At 31.9% G+C, this 21,807-nt stretch overlaps 1 protein-coding gene across 1 annotated transcript; it reads right to left on the bottom strand.

Moving 5' to 3' along the window:
- Positions 1-19,869: 19,869 nt before the first annotated feature.
- On the bottom strand, positions 19,870-20,310 carry LOC142219509 (uncharacterized). The gene is made up of 2 exons (XM_075288464.1): positions 20,059-20,310; positions 19,870-19,995 (listed from the first exon to the last, which is right to left on the bottom strand). The coding sequence occupies exons 1-2, from the start codon at positions 20,258-20,260 to the stop codon at positions 19,958-19,960; spliced, it is 240 nt and encodes a 79-aa protein (XP_075144579.1). The 5' UTR covers positions 20,261-20,310; the 3' UTR covers positions 19,870-19,957.
- Positions 20,311-21,807: the final 1,497 nt, after the last annotated feature.

Here is a 21,807-nt window from a genome sequence, read left to right as displayed (position 1 = left end):
ATTTGTCCACATGCTCATAGCATAAACTGTCAATTGCAATGAAGACAATTAGTTGACAATTCGCTCCGTCTGTTTTGTGCACTTATTTCTCTACTACTCTCTCTACCGAAAAGTTAGGAGACACAGATAAGTATCTCTTAAGGCATATTCACCAAACAGCTGTGACAGAGAAAACAATCCAATGCCGTACGTATGATGTCGCCGTTAATTGATAGGGCAAGCCACTGAAACTTCACCGCCACTGTGATAAAGTCTCAATTCGAGGTTGTAGGCCCAGACGCATATAATCTAATTCGAACAAACCAAGCTGTGAGCATAAACTCCGCTTGTGGTTGAAATGAATTCAATATTGATTTATTCAATCGCCGTGAAAACGAGTGGTTAGTATAAAACTCGTATGTATTTACTGATCTCTTCTCCCGTCTAATTCTCGTGGATCAACGGGGAGTGTGCAAGAGAGAAATATAACAGAATTGTGTCAATGTTCGAAAACGAAATTAAATTTTGAGAGCAACCACTAACAGTACAAGTAAACATATAATAACGAGAGTGGTGATTGTTGGTATCTCGTGTTGATGCAATTTAAAGCTCGTGTCCAAACAATAAGCATTAGCGAGTCTGTGAACGAACAGAATGTTATCCGTGAGTATGTTAAAACCCCAGTTTGAGAAAGTGTTAAATCATATCGATGGTATGTATGCATAAGAATCCAAATGTAATACAATTAATGTTAACTCGTTAACATAATATAATGTAACTTCTCGGTAAAGTATTTCTTATGGGTTTCTGTAGGTAATAGGAGGTCAGTAGCTCTCCTCAAAAAACAAAGAGCACAGCTCCAATAGAAAAAAAGTATTAGATTTTCCTTAATCTGACGTTTCGCTTTGCAACAGAAAATCAAGCAAAATAAGGAGTGAGCTCGTCTATATGTAGCGCGAAAGAATTGGAGATCAATAGGTCTCTGAATTTGTAAACATAAAAAATGGTATCATGAATTAAAACTGCGCTCGTAAAGCATAAATCTTCTATGTGATTTTATCGCACGTTCTCCATGAGCGCGTGCTAACAAAGTTCTCGTGAAAAACTAACAAACGTTAACGATGGCTACGTGCAATCTTAAGAAACTCAAGAAATTTATTATTCCACAGCTTCTAGAATGACTTACGTGCATTCCTTATAACAAATCAATGGTACAATAACTTTATCCCTACCGTTCACACAAAAAAACCAATCTCACATACCTTTTTTCCATAATTTCTTGGCAAGAAGTTTGAGCAAGTAGCGGTGGACGTAATCCAGATATTCAAGCTGAGTTCTTTCTGACGGTTCGAGAAGGACCATGTACAATTCTGGATGTGCTCCTTGAATCGTGGACTGTTAATCGATTGTGGTTTCAGAGTCTCCAGGAATTGTAAAATACCAAAAAGAAAAAATGTAAAGAAAACGCAAGATGTCAGGTTTTGTCTGGAACTTTATTGGGATGACAGCTTACCAAGCGGGATGACGATGCACAAGTGAGTTATAAAAAAATACCATTATACATATCAAGTGTACAAATTCGTTAATTCAGCAATTCATTTTAATGGTAGAGAAGGACGAATATCGCTAAGATTAAATTTGAGTGAAAGCTTTCACTGAAGAGAGAAGCAAGGAGTTGCCACTTTCTCTATGCTAGGTAATTCACAATTTCTATTTGATACTTCAGTTATTTCAATTCAATATTTTCAATTTCTTTATGATTCTAATTCAAATATAAAATTAATTCAGTAAATATAATTCAATTATACATATTCATTATATAGTATTGGAAATGACGTAAAGATGGTTGAACAGGGTTCAACACCTTGTGTTACACTACTTTTCCCCTCATTGTATTTTCGCCCAAATGATAGTGTCAATCCAAAGTTATTGTTAATTCATAATATTGTAAGGACTACAGGATACAAAAGCTTTGACAGTGTCCTTCGTATTTTGCAATCAATTTGGAGAATGTTGCACGTTTTTTCCCAATCGAAATCGCCATTAGATACATAAATGCATATAGCAAATACAAATATTTATATCGATTCATTTTTGGAAACCTCCACCATTGAATTACCTTTGGAGTGCTATAAAATGGCATTTGGTTACATTACCCGTGGTCTCCTAGACTAAAAAGTCGGAGTCAAGGCTAATGAGAAATGCTGGAGTCGAAGTCGAGCAAAAATGACTCGACTTCACCGCCCTTGTTGGTTGCATTATACAGCATACACCCTGTATTTATAATTAAGTTTCAAAGAAAGGCAAAATTTCGAAGGGATACATTTGCCATTATTTCAAAAATTTCGATGGGATACATTTGCCATTATTTCAATTTTTTTCCTTTTTATATGTTACACCAAATTGGTGTCTACCTCTAGTATATAATTATTTCCAATAAATGTCAATAGTTTTTTTTTAAGCTTGAGATCTTAGTTATCCTTTATTTATTTTATTTTTATTTTTCTAGCGGTGTTCGTCCGTCCGTCTGTTGAAATCTTTCTAATTTGGTACAAGTAGTAGTCGTTGTTGTAGTTTGCACGGATGAAAAAGACTGTTTTTCATATGTTTGGCTATAAACATTATATGTTTGGAACATAAATTTTTAAACACAATATTTTTGAGTGCAAGCATATAATGTTCATAAACTAGCATAACATGTTTGGGACATATATGTTAATATGTTAGAACATATTATGTTTGGGACATAAAATGTTTGTAAATATAATATGCTTGGATGCAAACATATATTAATTTAGAAATAGCCTATAAACATATATGTGTTTAGTAGCTTGGAGCGCTATTTAACAGGGAGCGATATTGAATTAAGTTGGCGGTTGTTGCTTGTTATTACAAAATTAACATTTTATTTTTCCTTGGACAATTGATCAGCTACTTCTTTGATCCTTACAAACTGTGTGGTCCGCTGTTCGAATCCCCGTCCGGCAAAAGGTAAAATTAAAATAAAAAAAATCATAAAATTGAATAATTTCTTCTACAATGTTTGTATTACAGAAAAATGTGCTAAGAACTAAAAAATCTCGTGGAAGTGAGAAAGATGTCGGGGAATATACAATTGGGCAGAAACAAAATTTTGAGCATTCAGGTCGAAAACCTATGTTGTTAGCACCTATATTACCTGCTTATTTTCATAATTCATTATGATTGTAAATATATAAATAAATAAATAAATAAAATTTTGAGCACAATATTGTTTGGGAGAATTTTTTTTAAGCATATAATATTTTTGGGTGCAAAATGCTTCCAAACATATTATATGGTCACATAATAACATATTGTTTTTTGGAAGACAACATTATTGAATTTGGATGCAAAAATACAAAATGTTTGGAACTTAGACTACCCAAACATATATTGTTTAGACCAATATGCTTTCAAACATATTATATATTGGTAGAGATCAAACATATAAATGTTTGGGCAATACCCAAAAATGTATATGCTTGAAGCAAAATATGTTTGGGAGTATATGTTACAGAAGCGATTTTTTGTGAGCGTGTGGATGGTGTGGGCCATATTGGACCACATAACATATATATACCCATAAACATCGATCCCCCCAATTTGCTTTTGGAGTCTCATGGAGAAACACATTTCCTCCGATCCGGTTGAAATTTGGGCCATAATTATTTATAGACTCCTCTATATAAACCGATGAAGAACTGATGTGGGTATTTATTGTTTTGGTTCTTTTTTTCACTTAAGTTGTCGTTCTTTTTTTGGCCCCATGTCGTTATTGTTTATGGCTATTAAAAATTTTGGGACTTAGTGGAAATGCATACAAACAAAGTCATTAGTAAATGCGACTATTACTACTACTGGCTACTGTGGACAATGTAATATGATATACGAATGCGTTGAAATTTCACATGGTAACATAACCCCCCATGCAGAAAACTTTTTTGTTTTTTAGGTATCCAATACTTTTTAAACCAGACTGCCAAAAATAATATTGCACAATATCAAAACAAAGTTGGAGAAAAAAAAACAAATAAACAAAAATAGCACAGAAGACAGAACAAGAAATTCAAATAAATTGCAAATAAACCTGAAAACAGGCCAGCCTTTTGGATTTTGGACAATAATCACGAAACCATAATGCCTACGAATGAAAAACTGGAGTACAATTTAAAAAACCGCCAGAAAATAGAAAAAATATAAAGAAAACCAATAAATGTTGCTTTCAGAGATTGTCATTATGTTGCACTTGATAAGCGATTGAGATTTACAACGAACATGAAATTAAAATTTTCGCAAAAGAAACAACTAAAGCCAGACAACCATTTACTCTGGAAAATGAAAAAGTCCACTTTTTTTGCAAACAAACAAAAATGCGTATGAAATATCTACAAAATGATAAATGTCAATAATAATTTAAGGTGCAAAAGACAAGTACACCACTAACTAACGAAAGAAAAGATAAGAAAAACGATTTTCATTCCTCAATACCCGATCTACATCAAGTCAAACTACGGTGATGTTGTTTCATAGCCAGACCATGACGATTCCATTCATATGACGATTCAAATCAATAATCTCAAAAGACGGACTAAACAAAGTCTGAAGGCAATGGTAGATGCTTAACCATTTGCAGTAGTCAACAAAAGTGTACAAAAAGGAAAAACTTTGCAAAGTTGCGGTCACCGGAAAATAATTTATGATACCCGAACTTGCTTTCAATGAATGCCAGACAACCGGTCGTAATTTTCCTACTCTTTTATTTTTGAGAAGGTTTGTTGTTATTACGGATCTTTAACGACGTGCTTAGGGGAGATAATATTTTCATGGAAAATTCCTAAAATTAAGAAGACATTCACATAGACTCCTAGCTTCTTTCACTTTTCACATTCGGCTTTTTATAAACTTTGTCCGACTGTCCGTCAATCCTTTTCATACTGAAAGAAGAGATTTCATTTCTGAGGAACGAAATTTTAAACTATTTTGACGCAACAAAAAAAAAATATATACTTTAAAAGTAAGTAAAAAAGATTGGAAACAATCGTTGAGTAACTTATTATTAATTCGTGTTTATTTGTTGTATAAGAAAGAACTTTGTAAGAATGGGGAATTTCGTACCGGAGGAAAGTATTTTTTGTTTGGTTGCACATGGTTAGGTTAGGTGTAGTGGCAGGCGGATATTTCAGGCTCACTTAGACTATTCAGTCCATTGCAGGGCTGCCAATTTTGCCGATTTATAGGCATTTTGAAGATTTTTTACTCAAAATAAAGCAAATGCCTATTTTTCGATTTTGCACCAAAAATGACGATATTAACTCAGTTCCAAAATTTGGACTAGAAGCAGTTCGTTTACGCATTTAGAGCCACCAAAATAGAGAATACATTTGACAATAGTCAGATAGAGAAATTTCACGTTTTTTGCTAGAGATTTCATACATGTAGAGGCTATACATCACTTTACGTCTACAATATTAGTATCACCGTTGCCACTCCACCAAAATTTGAAGAAAATTTTATCAAAAATCGACCAAATTACAAAAATATCTTGAAGTAGTTGATCAAATTTTTGTGGTTAGAATATATAAAAATTTTGTTTTACTCAAAAGGAATATTCTATACGGAATTTATAGAAAATTTTGTTAAAATTTTATTACTACAAAAAGGCAGTCAAAATTTTATTTCTATAGAAAATTTCGGCAAAATTTTATTTCTATAGAAATTTTTCTCAAAATTTTATTTCTATAGAAAATTTTGTCAAAATTGTATTTTTACAAAATTTTAGTTCTATAGAAAATTTTCTCAAAATTTTATTTCTATAGAAATTTTTCTCAAAATTTTATTTCTATAGAAAATTTTGTCAAAATTGTATTTTTACAAAATTTTGTCAAAATTTTAGTTCTATGGAAAATTTTGTTAAAATTTTATTTCTACAGAAAAAGTTGTCAAAATTTTATTTCTATAGAAAATTTCGGCAAAATTTTATTTCTAAAGAAGTTTTTCTCAAAATTTTATTTCTATAGAAAATTTTGTTAAAATTTTATTTCTATATAAAATTTGGTCAAAATTTTATTTTTATAGAAAATTTTGGCAAAATTTTATTTTTAAAGAAAATTTGGTCAAAATTTTATTTTTAAAGAAAATTTGGTCAAAATTTTATTTTTATAGAAAATTTTGTCAATATTTTATTTCTATAGAAAATTTTCTCAAAATTTTATTTCTATAGAAAATTTTGTCAAAATTGTAATTCTATAAAACATTTTGTAAAAATTGTATTTATATAAAAAATTTTGTCAACATTTTCTTTCTATAGAGAATTTTATCAAAATTTTATTTCTATAGAAAACTTTCTCAAGCCTTTATATCTGTAGAAAATTTTTGCACATTTTTATTTTTATAGAATATTCTTGCAAAAATTTATTTCTATAGAACATTTTTGGCAATTTTTTCTATAGTAAATTCATGCAAGCATTTTTTCAAAATTGTATTTCTAAGAAAATTTTCCAAAATTTTATTTTTAATAAAATTTTTGAAAACTGTGTTGGCCGATTTTCCAAAATTTGACAGTTTGCAAAAATTTTATTAAAAATAATATTTTGCAAAATTTTCTTAGAAATACAATTTTGCAAAAATGTTCATAGAAATATATTTTTGCATGAATTTACTATAGAAAAAATGTTCTATAGAAATACATTTTTGCAAGAATATTCTATAGAAATAAAAATGTGCAAAAATTTTCTACAGATATAAAGGCTTGAGAAAGTTTTCTATAGAAAAAAAAAACAAAATAAAAAAAAATCTATAGAAATAAAATTTTGCCGAAATTTTCTATAGAAATAAAATTTTGACAACTTTTTCTGTAGAAATATAGATGCTGTGGAGGCTATACCTCACTTTATATCTACAGTATTAGCATCACGGTTGCCACCAGGGATCCGGAGCAGAGCGGAGCGGAGCGGAGCAAGCCCTTTTTTTGCCGGAGCGGGAGCGGAGCGGGAGCGGAATTTCTAAAATCCGGAGCGGAGCGGTTTCCAAATGAAAAACCGCTCCGCTCCGAATAAAATATTACTTGAATGAAATGTGTAACTTTGAAATTACACTGTGTAGGTAATTTCAAATTTAGCTAGTACTTAGCGTAGTGTGAGTAAACGTTTAAAATGTACGATATGTATTTTTGTACGTACGTACATTGGGGAAAACACAACGTGTTTTTTTAGTAATTGTTTTCAAAAACGGCAAATGTCAAAACATATCTCTAGTATGTGTTGTAAAAGTAACAACAGTACTTTCGATCAATTTCATCCCGTATTAGTACAAAGATGTTTGTAATGAACGTCAAATAAATGCAATTAAACGATCTTATTTATATTTAATTTTTTAGTTTTCTACACTGAAAAAAATATTGTCGTGAAGTCAAAGATTCCATGTCCTTAGAATAAGAATGCAAATTTTGCTTAACATGGAAGACGCATTTCTCTAAAATAAAGTTTTTTTTCTTGTCCAAAAGGCAATAAACTTTTGAATGAAGTTGTAATGTCCTTATAATTAAGTGATTTTACTTAAAAATGTGTATCATAACATGAAAGATAAAATTTTTGAGGTAAGGTCAACGTGACTTTAATAATTAAGAAAAATTCTTTAAAATTAATAAAATTGTCTTTAAATTTGTTTCCTTTTTGCATCTTGCCTACAAAGCAAAAAATCGTTAAAAAATAAGACATGTTTTTCAACACTTTATTTTAAAGACGCTTTTTACTTGAAACATAGCATAATTTCTACTGGAAGTCGAGTCTTAATATGGAAAATAAAATTGTCGTTAACTCGTTTTTAAAGAATTTTGATAACAACTGACGAAAAAAATCTAAAAAAATTAAAAATTAACATTTGCTTCCTAGAAGCAATTACATAACCCCCAAATTTATAAGAGAATTACGTCTTTAAAGTATCCTTAATTGTATTCTCCGCTTCTTTGGCTCGGAATTAATATCCAAACTGTTAAAGTAAAGACAAAATATTTGGAACCGGGCATGCTTTTTTCGGTGTAAGGACATTCATATTTGCTTTACTATTGTACTGTATCCTAGCATTCTCTTATTTCTGATATTAGTTCTCGAAAATTTAATTAAAATTATGGATAGTTTCAATTTTGGTTGAAAAATGTGCGCATATAGATTTATTATACAATAAAGGGGAAAAGGCGAAATTAGGTAACACTAGATCTGAGTAAGAATATTCGTAGTTATACCACGGACTGATGTCGATGGAGGTTGTTGCAAACATAAACATACACACACACATTACAAATATAACAAAACCTCTTCTCTACGTCTGTTGCAAAACAAAAAAAAAATCTTTCGGAGAGTAGTTACTTCTACTCTGTGTATAGACTTTCAATTCCAATCAGCGTTGCCGTTTTGGTCCGATCGGACCAAAATTGGTCCAAAAGATTTCTAATTTTTAAATTTGGTCCGATGGTCAGACCAAACAGAATTTGGTCCATTTTGGTCCATTTTCATAAATTTGGTTTCTATCACATATTAAATAGTAGATGGCGCACCGCAAAGAATATTGTCGGGAGGCCAAATATTTCACATGCTTAAAATACGAATACGAATTTTGCTTAGAATAGAAGACGTATTTCTCTGAAAAAAAGTTTTTCCTTGTCTAAGTGATTCGACATAAAAATGTGTATCCTAACATGAATGCAAATTTCGTTTTAATGAAGTCAAAATGGATTTAATATTTCTGAAAAAATCTTCAAAATTAATAAAATATTTCAACACATTGTTTTAAAGTCATTGTACCCTAAACCAAATAGTGGTTAGGGTATAATAAGTTTGATCTGCCAAAAAATGTGCCTACAAGATATATTGATTTTAGACCCCATAAAATATATACCGATCGACTCAGAATCACCTCCTGAGTCGATCTAGCGCTTGGTGTCCGTCCGTCTGTCCATGTATTTGTTGTTCACAGGTTTTCGGTCGCAATTATTAACCGATTTTGATGAAATTTGGTACAGGGAGTTTTTTTGGGCACAAGGACGAACGTTATTGAATTTGGAAGATATCGGATCAAATTTAGATATAGCTCCCATATATATGTATTGCCCGATTTCGACAAATGGGGTCACGTTGCACTTTTTTTACTAACCGATCGTCGTCAAATTTAGCACAAAACAATCTTCTGTATCACCCTTTAAGTCTGAAAATTTCATCGAAATCGGTTCAGATTTAGATATAGGTCCCATATATATGTATCGCCCGATTTTGTCAAATTAGGTCATAAAACCCTTTTTTATCAACTGATCTTACTCAAAGTTGGCGAAATGTAATCTTCTATAGCACTAACTATATGTGCAAAAAATCATCGAAATCGGTTCAAATTTAGCTATAGCTCCCATATATGTACCGCCCGATTTTTCTAAATAAAATAAAACTCAATTGAACAAATAATACAATGTTTGTGCTATAATTTTCTCGAAGAGGAGCGGAGCGTGGAGCGGAGCGGAGCGATTTTTATTTTCTCGGAGCGGAGCGAGGAGCGGAGCGGTTTTTTTCTCCGGAGCGGGAGCGGAGCGGAGCGAAAAAAATGGACCGCTCCGGATCCCTGGTTGCCACTCGTGCCAAAGATAATCCACCAAAATTTGAAGATAATTTTTTCAAAAATCTACCAAATTACAAAATTATCTTGAAGTTGTTGATCAAATTTTTGTGGTTAGTATATATAAAAATTTTGTTTTATTCGAAAGAAATGTTTTATATGGAATTTATAGAAAATTTTTTTAAAATTTTATTACTACAGAAAAAGTTGTCAACATTTTATTTCTATTGAAAATTTCGGCAAAATTTTATTTCTATAGAAAATTTTCTTAAAATTTTATTTCTATAGAAAATTTTGTCAAAATTTTATTTTTATAGAAAATTTTGTCAAAATTTTATTTCTATAGAAAACTTCGGCAAAATTTATTTCTATAGAAAATTTTGTCAAAATTGTATTTCTATAAAAAATTTTGTCAACATTTTATTTCTATAGAGAATTTTGTCAAAAGTTTATTTCTACACCCTCACAAAAATCGCTTCTGTAACATATACTCCCAAACATATTTTGCTTCAAGCATATACATTTTTGGGTATTGCCCAAACATTGATATGTTTGATCTCTTCCAATATATAATATGTTTGAAAGCATATTGGTCTAAACAATATATGTTTGGGTAGTCTAAGTTCCAAACATTTTGTATTTTTGCATCCAAATTCAATAATGTTGTCTTCCAAAAAACAATATGTTATTATGTGAACATATAATATGTTTGGAAGCATTTTGCACCCAAAAATATTATATGCTTAAAAAAAATTCTCCCAAACAATATTGTGCTCAAAATTTTATTTATTTATTTATATATTTACAATCATAATTAATTATGAAAATAAACAGGTAATATAGGTGCTAACAACATAGGTTTTCGACCTGAATGCTCAAAATTTTGTTTCTGCCTAATTGTATATTCCCTCACATCTTTCTCACTTCCACGAGATTTTTTAGTTCTTAGCACCTTTTTCTGTAATACAAACATTGTAGAAGAAATTATTCAATTTTATGATTTGTTTTATTTTAATTTTACCTTTTGCCGGACGGGGATTCGAACAGCGGACCACACAGTTTGTAAGGATCAAAGAAGTAGCTTATCAATTGCCCAAGGGAAAATAAAATGTTAATTTTGTAATAACAAGCAACAACCACCAACTTAATTCAATATCGCTCCCTGTTAAATAGCGCTCCAAGCTACTAAACACATATATGTTTATAGGCTATTTCTAAATTAATATATGTTTGCATCCAAGCATATTATATTTACAAACATTTTATGTCCCAAACATGTTATGCTAGTTTATGAACATTATATGCTTGCACTCAAAAATATTGTGTTTAAAAATTTGTGTTCCAAACATATAATGTTTATAGCCAAACATATGAAAAACAGTCTTTTTCATCCGTGTATACAAAATTTTGTCAAAATTTTATTTCTATAGAAAATTTCGGCAAAATTTTATTTCTATAGAAATTTTTTTAAAAATTTTAGTTCTATAGAAAATTTCGGCAAAATTTTATTTCTATAGAAATTATTCAAAATTGTATTTCTATAGAAAATTTGGTCAAAATTTTATTTTTATAGAAAATTTTGTCAAAATTGTATTTCTATAGAACATTTTGTAAAAATTGTAGAAATACAAAAATATGTTCATATATTTTTGCATGAATTTACTATAGAAAAAATGTTCTATAGAAATAAATTTTTGCAAGAATGTTCTATAGAAATAAACATGTGCAAAAATTTTCTACAGATGTAAAGGCTTGAGAAAGTTTTATAGAAAAAAAAAATAAAATAAAAAAAAATCTATAGAAATAAAATTTTGCCGAAATTTTCTATAGAAATAAAATTTTGACAACTTTTCTGTAGAAATAAAATTTTAACAAAATTTTCTATAGAAATAAAATGTTGAAAAAAATTTTACAAAAATAAAATTTTGCCGAAATTTTCTATAGAAATAAAATTTTGAAAAACATTTTTTATAAATAAAATTTTGACAACTTTTTTTATAGTAATAAAATTTTAACAAAATTTTCTATAAATTCCATATAAAACGTTTCTTTCAAATAAAACAAAATTTTTATATGCACTAACCACAAAAATTTTATGAACCTTCAAGATATTTGTGTACTTTGGTAGAATTTTGATAAAATTTTCTTCAAAGTTTGGTGGATTTTTTTTGATACTAATACTGTAGATGTAAACTGAGGTATAGCTCTACATGTATGAAATCTCTAGCAAAAACGTGCAATTTCTCTATTTGACTATTGTCAAATGTATTCTCTCTTTTGGTGGCTCTAAATGTGTAAACGAACTGCTTCTAGTCCAAATTTTTGAAGTGAGCTAATATCCTCATTTTTGGGGCAAAAACCGGAAAATCGGCATTTGCTATTTTTTGAGTAAAAAATCGTCAAAATGCCGATAAATCGGCAAAATTGGCAGCCCTGTGAGGTGGTATAATTCATCGCTGAAAACCTTTTTGGTGTTTGGTCGAAGCTGGGTTCGAACCCACGACCTTGTGTATGTAAGGCGAGCTTTTTGTCAGAGTGTGAAAACGAGCTTCTTCGGATCACTACGGTATAATCTGAATCAATTGGCTGCCAGGTGATTGTAATATACTATTTCCTCCTAAGGCTTTAATTGCTGATAATTAAATTGACCTCAACTTATCTTAACTATATATTAAGACATTTATTGGATTGTCGCCTTCGATTGAACGGAATTTTTCTATTCTCTAGTTTTGGATTCTTTCAAATGTGGCAATGAGACGGAAAACACCATGTGAAGTGTGAATTAGTTCTCTGGTCAAAACTGATGCAGAATTCCTTTCAAAATTTTTTTTTTAATTGACATAGTTTTTTATTCTTGATCACCGTCACCTAGCTGCCGGTAAACAACTGCATGTGTTTGTATAAAGAATGTTTGTTTTTCGTATGTCGATAAAGTAAAATAATATGTAACGCCCCCTATAATTGAGTAGCAGATTTGAAATGAACGTAGTTTATTGGTTAAGCTCTTGTCTTTTTATTTACGTGAGTAAGCCATTACGTAGCAATGAAATGTTTAACAAATGAAAGGGATAATCTGTATACAGCCTGTCCCATCAATACTGCTACACTGAAAAAAAAAAACTAAATTGCCAATTACTTGATATGAAAATGTAATGCGAATATAAAGTCACTTATGTGGTTTTAATGAGACTAATTAAGTTAGTGAATACTACGTAAAATACATAATTTATAGATGTTACAAAAATAAAAAATTGTTTTCATACTCAGTAACATATATTCAAATTTTATACTCTTCATCACAACTGTGGTACAGGGTATAATAAGTTTGTGCATTTGTAGGTAACGCCAAGAAGGACCATTCGGGGACCCATCGTTTAGTAAGCCAATCGTCTTAGAATTAAATTCGGAGTCGATTTAGCGATGTTCGTCTGTCTGTTCATATAAAGGGTGATTTGTTAAGAGCTTGATAACTTTTTTTTTTAAAAAAACGCATAAAATTTGCAAAATCTCATCGGTTCTTTATTTGAAACGTTAGATTGGTCCATGACATTTACTTTTTGAAGATAATTTCATGTAAATGTTGACCGCGGCTGCGTCTTAGGTGGTCCATTCGGAAAGTCCAATTTTGGGCAACTTTTTCGAGCATTTCGGCCGGAATAGCCCGAATTTCTTCGGAAATGTTGTCTTCCAAAGCTGGAATAGTTGCTGGCTTATTTCTGTAGACTTTAGACTTGACGTAGCCCCACAAAAAAAAGTCTAAAGGCGTCAAATCGCATGATCTTGGTGGCCAACTTACCGGTCCATTTCTTGAGATGAATTGTTCTCCGAAGTTTTCCCTCAAAATGGCCATAGAATCGCGAGCTGTGTGGCATGTAGCGCCATCTTGTTGAAACCACATGTCAACCAAGTTCAGTTCTTCCATTTTTGGCAACAAAAAGTTTGTTAGCATCGAACGATAGCGATCGCCATTCACCGTAACGTTGCGTCCAACAGCATCTTTGAAAAAATACGGTCCAATGATTCCACCAGCGTACAAACCACACCAAACAGTGCATTTTTCGGGATGCATGGGCAGTTCTTGAACGGCTTCTGGTTGCTCTTCACTCCAAATGCGGCAATTTTGCTTATTTACGTAGCCATTCAACCAGAAATGAGCCTCATCGCTGAACAAAATTTGTCGATAAAAAAGCGGATTTTCTGCCACTGATTTTGGTAATAAAATTCAATGATTTGCAAGCGTTGCTCGTTAGTAAGTCTATTCATGATGAAATGTCAAAGCATACTGAGCATCTTTCTCTTTGACATCATGTCTGAAATCCCACGTGATCTGTCAAATACTAATGCATGAAAATCCTAACCTCAAAAGAATCACCCTTTATTTTTGTCTGCAAAGTAAAGCTCGCAGTTTAAGTTCGATCGTTCTCAAATTTGGCATACATTTTTCAGTCTAGAGATTATGTAGAAGTGTAACAATTTTGTCCAAATCGGTTCAGATTTAAATATACGTATATAGCTTCCAACAATTTTGAAGGATTTGAGATGGTATCAACAATTTTATTCTACAAAGTCGTGATTTTAGACTTTCCTTACTTGTTTTATAATACTTTATATATTTTGCATCAGATATGGTTTATTTTTTTTTTATTTTCACACGCACTTTTAAACCAAACTAAATGTTTTTTTTTTTTTAATTTCCTTTTTCGGCCCAATTTTCATGGGTCTTAAATTCATTTTGAAGCGTTGCGCCACATACTACATACCTTCAAATGTTTTGGAATTAGTTTGGCTTACGATATCAGCACTTTCTTACTTATTCGAAATTTATAATATTCGATTGTGCTGATTCATAATACGAAATTTTTTATTATTTTACTTGACAAAATTTTTGGCACGTGTCGATATAGTAACATTGTATAGGGAAAAGGTTGATATTTTGTGTCCAGAAATTTTTCATATTAAAAATAAAAGTAGAAAAATGGGATATTGTCAGGCGAGACCGACAATGCCAATATTTCTGGACCTATACCCCAAAAAAAGTTTACTCGGGTCCAAAGATTTCCGAGCCAAGCCATGATGATTCTTTAAAATAAAGTAATTTTTAAGGAACTATCTATCTTTAAGTTTATGATCAATAACATTAAAATTTGGATACAGATATTTTTATCGTATTTTAATTTTTGTTTGCCTACACGCTCACAAAAAATCGCTTCTGTAACATATACTCCCAAACATAGTTTGCTTCAAGCATATACATTTTTGGGTATTGCCCAAACATTTATATGTTTGATCTCTTCTAATATATAATATGTTTGAAAGCATATTGGTCTAAACAATATATGTTTGGGTAGTCTAAGTTTCAAACATTTTGTATTTTTGCATCCAAATTCAGTAATGTTGTCTTCCAAAAAACAATATGTTATTATGTGAACATATAATATGTTTGGAAGCATTTTGCACCCAAAAATATTATATGCTTAAAAAAAATTCTCCCAAACAATATTGTGCTCAAAATTTTATTTATATATTTATAATCATAATGAATTATGAAAATAAACAGGTAATATAGGTGCTAACAACTTAGGTTTTCGACCTGAATGCTCAAAATTTTGTTTCTGCCCAATTGTATATTCCCCCACATCTTTCTCACTTCCACGAGATTTTTTAGTTCTTAGCACCTTTTTCTGTAATACAAACATTGTAGAAGAAATTATTCAATTGTATGATTTTTTTATACCCACCACCATAGAATGGTGACGAGGGTATAATAAGTTTGTCATTCCGTTTGTAACACATTGAAATATCGATTTCCGACTATATAAAGTATATATATTCTTGATCAGGGAGAAATTCTAAGACGATATAACAATGTCCGTCTGTCTGTCTGTCTGGCTGTCTGTTGTAATCACGCTACAGTCTACAATAATGAAGCAATCGTGCTGAAATTTTGCACAAACTCGTCTTTTGTCTGCAGGCAGGTCAAGTTCGAAGATGGGCTATATCGGTCCAGGTTTTGATATAGTCCCCATATAAACCAACCTCCCGATTTGGGGTCTTGGGCTTATAGAAATCTAAGTTTTTATCCAATTTACCTGAAATTTGAAATCTAGAGGTATTTTATGACCAACAATACGTGTGCCAAAAATGTTGATTATCGGTCCATGTTTTGGTATAGCCCCCATATAGACCGATCTCCCGATTTTACTTCTTGGGCTTATAGAAACCGCAGTTTTTATTCAATTTACCTGAAATTGGAGATCTAGAGGTATTGTAGGACCACAAATACGTGTGCCAAAAACTGTGAGTATCGGTCCATGTTTTGGTATGGTATAAACCGACCTCCCGATTTGGGGTCTTGGGCTTATAGAAATCTAAGTTTTTATCCAATTTGCCTGAAATTTGAAATCTAGAGGTATTTTATGACCATAAAGAGGTGTGCCAAAAATGTTGATTATCGGTCCATGTTTTGGTATAGCCCCCATATAGACCGATCTCCCGATTTTATTTCTTGGGCTTATAGAAACCGCAGTTTTTATGCAATTTACCTGAAATTGGAGATCTAGAAGTATTGTAGGACCACAAATACGTGTGCCAAAAATTGTGAGTATCGGTCCATATTTTGGTATAGCCCCCATATAGACCGATCTCCTGATTTTACTTTTTAGGCTTATAGAAACCGCAGTTTTTATTCAATTTACCTGAAATTGGAAATCTAGAGGTATTGTAGGACCACAAATACGTGTGGCAAAAATTGTGAGTATCGGTCCATATTTTGGTATAGCCCCCATATAGACCGATCTCCCGATTTTACTTCTTGGGCTTATAGAAACCTTAATTTTTATCCAATTTGTCTGAAATTGAAAATCTAGAGGTATTTTAGGACCATAAAGAGGTGTGCCGAAAATGGTGAGTATCGGTCCATATGTTAGTATAGCCTCCATAAGAACGATCTCCCGATTTAACTCCTTGGGTTTCTAGAAACCGTAGTTTTTATCTGATTTGCCTGAAATTGTAAATATTCTGGTATTTTAGGCTCACAAAAACGTGTACAGTCGACTCCGCTTTAGCGCAATGCGCTTTACTGAAAAACCTCGGATAACTGAAATCGATCGCATTCCCCAGTTGTTTTTTCTGTCCATTTCATTTAAATTACTCCGCTTTAGTGAAACTCCGCTTAACTGAAAAAATCGGATTACTGAAAAGTTTTTTGTGTTCAAATGAGTTTCGTCACATTAGTATGACTTCGCTTTACTGAAAATGCCACATTCTCGCTATTGAGAGAGAGTACATTTTCTTCTCCGTATTGAGAACGCTTTATTTCAAGTGAAGATGGCACTTTCAAAACAGTTTAAATCACTCTAAATCACAAATAAATGAATTCCAATTTTCCTACACAAACCTGTGACGGAATCAAACACCTTGTTTTTATTATTTTATGTACATAGCATTGGTCATAAGTTCGGTTAACTGAAATTGAGTGGATTTTTTTCCAGTTATACGGAGTCCGCTTTACTGAAACTTTTTCAGTTATCCGAAGTTCGCATTACTGGAAGTTTTTTTCAGTTATCCGTAGTCCGCTTTAGCAAAAACTTCGGATAACTGAAATTAAATGGCTGCATTTTTAACGTTTCAGTAAAGCGGAGTCGACTGTATCGGATTAAGTTTTTATCGGTCCATTTGGTAATGCCTCCATATAGACTGACTTCACTTCTTGAGGGTGTAGAAGGCGCGCTGATCATGAAAATTGCTTGAAACTCAATGTAAAATTTCCAGATTTTACTTATACAGACTTAAGATTTCAAATCAAGACGTTATTTTATAATTTCGTGCACACTTACAAGAGATCTTAATGATTCCTCTAAAACTCAAACCAAAATGGTTCTTATAAATCCAGAATCTGATATAGTCCTCATAGGTGAAATCTTTAAATTTATCTTCGGGAAGTGTCCTCAAGCCCTCCTGAAATTTCAAAGGAAACCCTAATATTTGGTTCATGGTGGTGGGTATTTAAGATTCGGCCCGGCCGAACTTAGGTTAGGTTAGGTTATGTGGCAGCCCGATGTATCAGGCTCACTTAGACTATTCAATCCATTGTGATACCACAGCGGCCGAACTTAGTGCTGTATATACTTGTTTATTTTAATTTTACCTTTTGCCGGACGGGGATTCGAACAGCGGACCACACAGTTTTTAAGGATCAAAGAATTGCCCAAGGAAAAATAAAATGTTAATTTTGTAATAACAAGCAACAACCACCAACTTAATTCAATATCGCTCCCTGTTAAATAGCGCTCCAAGCTACTAAACACATATATGTTTATAGGCTATTTCTAAATTAATATGTTTGCATCCAAGCATATTATATTTACAAACATTTTATGTCCCAAACATGTTATGCTAGTTTATGAACATTATATGCTTGCACTCAAAAATATTGTGTTTAAAAATTTGTGTTCCAAACATATAATGTTTATAGCCAAACATATGAAAAACAGTCTTTTTCATCCGTGTATATATTAATAAAGCTATTCACGTACAAACAAATGCAAGTTTAAAAATCCAAATGAGATTCTTCAAAGTACAAAATGATTTCTTGATTAAAAAAAAAAAAACCAAGTATATACCGCCGTAAGTTCGGCCAGGCCGAATCTACGAAAGACTTTCATCCACAATCGAATTAATTGGGTTGTGGTATCTTAAAACTTCTTAACATCGTTTTCTAAATTGTTAGTTAGTCCATACGTGGTATATAGTAGACAAAAAAGGTATGTATGTGTAAGAGTACAAATAATTAAGAATCGATATATGGACTTTTGTACGGAACGTAGAGAGCCAGAATTGAAATATGGGGGTCGCTTATATGTGGGCTATATACAATTATGAACTTGATATGGACCAATTTTTGTGTGATTGGGGATCGATTTATCTGAGGGCAATATATAACTATAGACCGATATGGACCTAATTAGGCATGGTTGTTAATGGTCATATACTAGCACAATGTACCAAATTTCAACTGACTCGGATGAAATGAACTAAATCTCGGGATCGGTTTATATGGGGGCTATATATAATTATGGACTGATATGAACCAATGCCTGCATGGTTGTTGGATACCATATACTAACATCACGTACCAAATTTCAACCGAATCGGATGAATTTTGCTCTTCCAAGGGGCTCCGGAGGTCAAATCTGGCTATCTGTTTATATGGGGGCTATATAATTATGGACCGATGTGGGCCAATTTTTGCATGGTCATTAGAGACCATTTACTAACACCATGTACCAAATTTCAGCCGTATCGGATGAAATTTGCTTCTCTTAGAAGCTCCGCAAACCAAATCGGGGGATCGGTTTATATGGGGGCTATATATAATTATTGACCGATGTGGACCAGTTTTTGCATAGTTGTTAGAGACCATATACCAACACCATGTACCAAATTTCAACCGGATCGTACGAAATTTGCTTCTCTTAGAGGCTCCGCAAGCCAAATCGGGGGATCGGTTTATATGGGGGCTATATATAATTATGGACCGATTTTTGCATGGTTGTTAGAGACCATATACTAACACCATGTACAAAATTTCAGCCGGATCGGACCAAATTTGCTTCTCTTAGAGGATCGGCAAGCCAAATTTGGGGGTCCGTTTATATGGGGGCTATACGTAAAAGTTGACCGATATGGCCCATTTGCAATACCATCCGACCTACATCAATAAAAACTATTTGTGCCAAGTTTCAAGTCGATAGCGTGTTTCGTTCGGAAGTTTAGGTGATTTCAACAGACGGACATGCTCAGTTCGACTCAGAATTTCACCACGACCCATAATATATATACTTTATGGGGTCTTAGAGCAATATTTCGATGTATTGCAAACGGAATGACAAAGTTAATATACTATGGTGGAGGGTATAAAAATTAAAGCCAGAGATAAAAAATCCTCAAAATAAATAATAGCCTATATTTGAACCGTTTTTATCTTAAATCTAAAGGTTCAATATATAAGTGAATTAAAAAACGATTTTTTAAATTCAAAAATGTTTTTCTCTACTTTAAGGAAAATTTACCTTAGTTAAAGGATAATACAATTTTAACGGTTAATGCAAATTTGCAAGATTCGAGTTCTAAATATAATGAAAAAAGTTTGAAGTAAATATTATAATAATTATAATAATTTAAATTTAAATTGCGTGTCCTAAAATTTTTACATAATTTCAAAAAATTTCTTTAAAAAATTAGGGTAAAGTGGAAACATTAAAAAACAATATATTAAAAAATAAATTCGGTTTATTTAGATATCCTTTTATTTAACGAATAGTTTATTGTGGTACACCAATACTGTGAAGTAATTTATACATTATTTGGGACAAGGTCCTTCTTCAGCATCCTCTACAACTGTTTGAAATTTATTTTGATAAATATCTGAAAAATAATGGTATTACAAAATATTTTATTTACCAGAGATTTTCTTCTTGCATGAATCCAAAATAAGTTCACATGGATTTTTATATTGCTTCTTAGTACCATCAATGAAGGTAACGCACATTGGTTCTTCTGCAAGTCCAGCACAATTTTCATCACATACGGGTGAAGTGTTGCTGATAGCAACACATATTGCCAACAAAAAGAACAAAAATACAAATGATTTCAGAAAAAACATTGTAATTTAACAATTTTTCAGAAATGTTGTTCAACAGATGACAATAAAATTGGACTGAAACCTTTTCCCAAAATTAATTTTATTTTATATGGAATTTTGTTTTGTTTTCCCTTACAATAGATCTAATTGCAGTCACCATTGAAATTATTACACATATGTTGGATTTATTTAGATGTTTTGTTGAAATATAAATAATTATCATTACAGCCCGATAAATGTTTTAATTTCAAAATGAACATTTGCTAAAAAATAAAGGAGATAATTTATTACAAACATTGTTTGTGCTTTCATGCAAATCGGTCATTAGTTGATGATTGCATTATTTAATTAATTTATCCAATAATAATTGGTTAACAAAATTGTTACACTTATCGCAGTTAGTAAGTTCTTCACTCTAAAGCAGAATCAAAAAGTTGTCGTTGCATTTTTTGAAAATTTGGAAAAGTCAACATTTGACTTTTTAAAATGTTTAAATTTTTGATTTGCGGTTTGACGTATCTCTTTGTCGTCCTAAAACCTGAAGATTTCGAATTTCGAGTAAATTAAATAAACATGGGACGATATCTCTTTGTGGGCCTAAAATCTCTTTCGATTTCGATCGAATTTCAGACAAATCGGATAAAAAATTGCACTATCTAGAAGATGAAGAAGACAAATAGGAGAACGGTTTATATGGGGGCTTTACCAAAGCATGAACCGATATAAACCAAATTCGAGACAGTTGTATGTGGACTTAAAATACCTCAAAATTTCAGGCAAATCGAATAAAAATTACCGGGTGTAGGAGCCCAATATATCAAATCGGGTGATAAGTCTATATCTACCCAGCAAAAAATTTGGAAGTACTTCTAAGAGCACAACTTTAAAAGCACTTCCAAAAAATTTCCTCCAAAGATGTTCTTTATTTTAACTACTCAGGAAGTTCTTTTAATTAAATTTTTATACTCTGCGCCACACTGTGGAACAGGGTATTATAAGTTAGTGCATATGTTTGTAACACCCAGAAGGAGACGAGATAGACACATGGTGTCTTTGGCAAAAAAGCTCAGGGTGGGCTCCTGAGTCGATATAGCCATGTTCGTATGTCCGTCTGTCCGTGAACACATTTTTGTAATCAAAGTCTAGGTCGCAGTTTTAGTCCAATCAACTTCAAATTTGGCACAAGTATGTGTTTTGGCTCAGAATAGAACCCTATTGATTTTGGAAGAAATCGGTTCAGATTTAGATATAGCTCCCATACATATATTTCGCCCGATATGGACTTATTGGCCCCAGAAGCCAGAGTTTTACCCTAATTTGCTTAAAATTTTGCACAAGAAGAACAATTAATACTAGAGTCAAGTGTGCCAAATTTTATTGAAATCGGTTCAGATTTAGATATAGCTCCCATATATATCTTTCGCCCGATATGGACTAATACGGTCCCAGAAGCCAGAGTTTTACCCTAATTTGCTTAAAATTTTGCACAAGAAGACAATTAATACTAGAATCAAGTGTGCCAAATTTTATTGAAATCGGTTCAGATTTAGATATAGCTCCCATATATA

Source organism: Haematobia irritans, chromosome 1 (genome assembly GCF_050003625.1).
Source record: "Haematobia irritans isolate KBUSLIRL chromosome 1, ASM5000362v1, whole genome shotgun sequence".
Lineage (NCBI taxonomy): Eukaryota > Metazoa > Arthropoda > Insecta > Diptera > Muscidae > Haematobia > Haematobia irritans.
This window is presented reverse-complemented; position numbering and strand designations above follow the sequence as displayed.